The 791-nt window shown below is 36.0% G+C and overlaps 1 protein-coding gene across 1 annotated transcript in view; it reads left to right on the forward strand.

Moving 5' to 3' along the window:
• Window positions 1-357: 357 nt before the first annotated feature.
• LOC112099253 overlaps window positions 358-791 on the forward strand; it is a 683-nt gene continuing 249 nt past the window's right edge. The window contains exon 1 of the mRNA XM_024186478.1: window positions 358-742. Coding sequence (XP_024042246.1) covers window positions 358-742 — 385 coding nt within the window. The remainder of the gene's footprint in view (window positions 743-791) is intronic.

Genomic DNA, 791 nt, shown 5'->3' on the forward strand with positions numbered 1-791 from the left:
AAATTATTTGACAACAAAGTAGAGGTTCAAACAAGGAAGATATCTAAGCCTGCTTCTTCAGATCCAGTTCCATCACAAAACTCATCACCAAATGATCCTGAAGAGAGTGACCCGCCAGCTTACATTCCCAAGGCTCCTTTTCCTCAAAGGTTAACAAAGGTAAAGAAAGGGACTTCAACAGGTGAGATTATGGAAATCTTCAAACAAGTAAGTATAAACATCCCTTTACTCGATGCTATTAAGCAAGTTCCTTCCTATGCCAAGTTTTTAAAAGATTTATGCACTAAAAAGAGAAATTTACATATCACTAAAAAGGCGTTCTTAACTGAACAAACTAGCAATTTACTTCAATGTAAAATGCCACCAAAATTTAAGGATCCTGGTTCTCCTACTATCTCATGTGTTATAGGAAACCAATGTTTTGATAAAGCGTTATTGGATTTGGGTGCTAGTGTTAATCTCTTGCCTTATTCTGTTTACATGCAACTTGGACTAGGGGAATTAAAGCCAACTTCCATTGTATTGCAACTTGCTGATAGGTCAATGAAAATACCTCGTGGTATTATAGAGGATGTGTTGATACAGATTGATAAATTTTATTATCCTGTTGATTTTATTGTTATTGATACTCAGCATGTACCAGATCCGAAGAAACACACCCCAGTTATTCTAGGTCGTCCTTTCTTAGCTACAGCTGATGCTCATATTAGTTGTAGGACTGGAAACATGCAATTGTCTTTTGGTAATATGACCATGGAATTGAATATTTTTAATGTTCCCAAGCAGACACA

The sequence above is a fragment of the Citrus clementina genome, unplaced genomic scaffold (assembly GCF_000493195.1).
Source record: "Citrus clementina cultivar Clemenules unplaced genomic scaffold, Citrus_clementina_v1.0 scaffold_9, whole genome shotgun sequence".
Taxonomy (NCBI): Eukaryota; Viridiplantae; Streptophyta; class Magnoliopsida; order Sapindales; family Rutaceae; genus Citrus; species Citrus x clementina.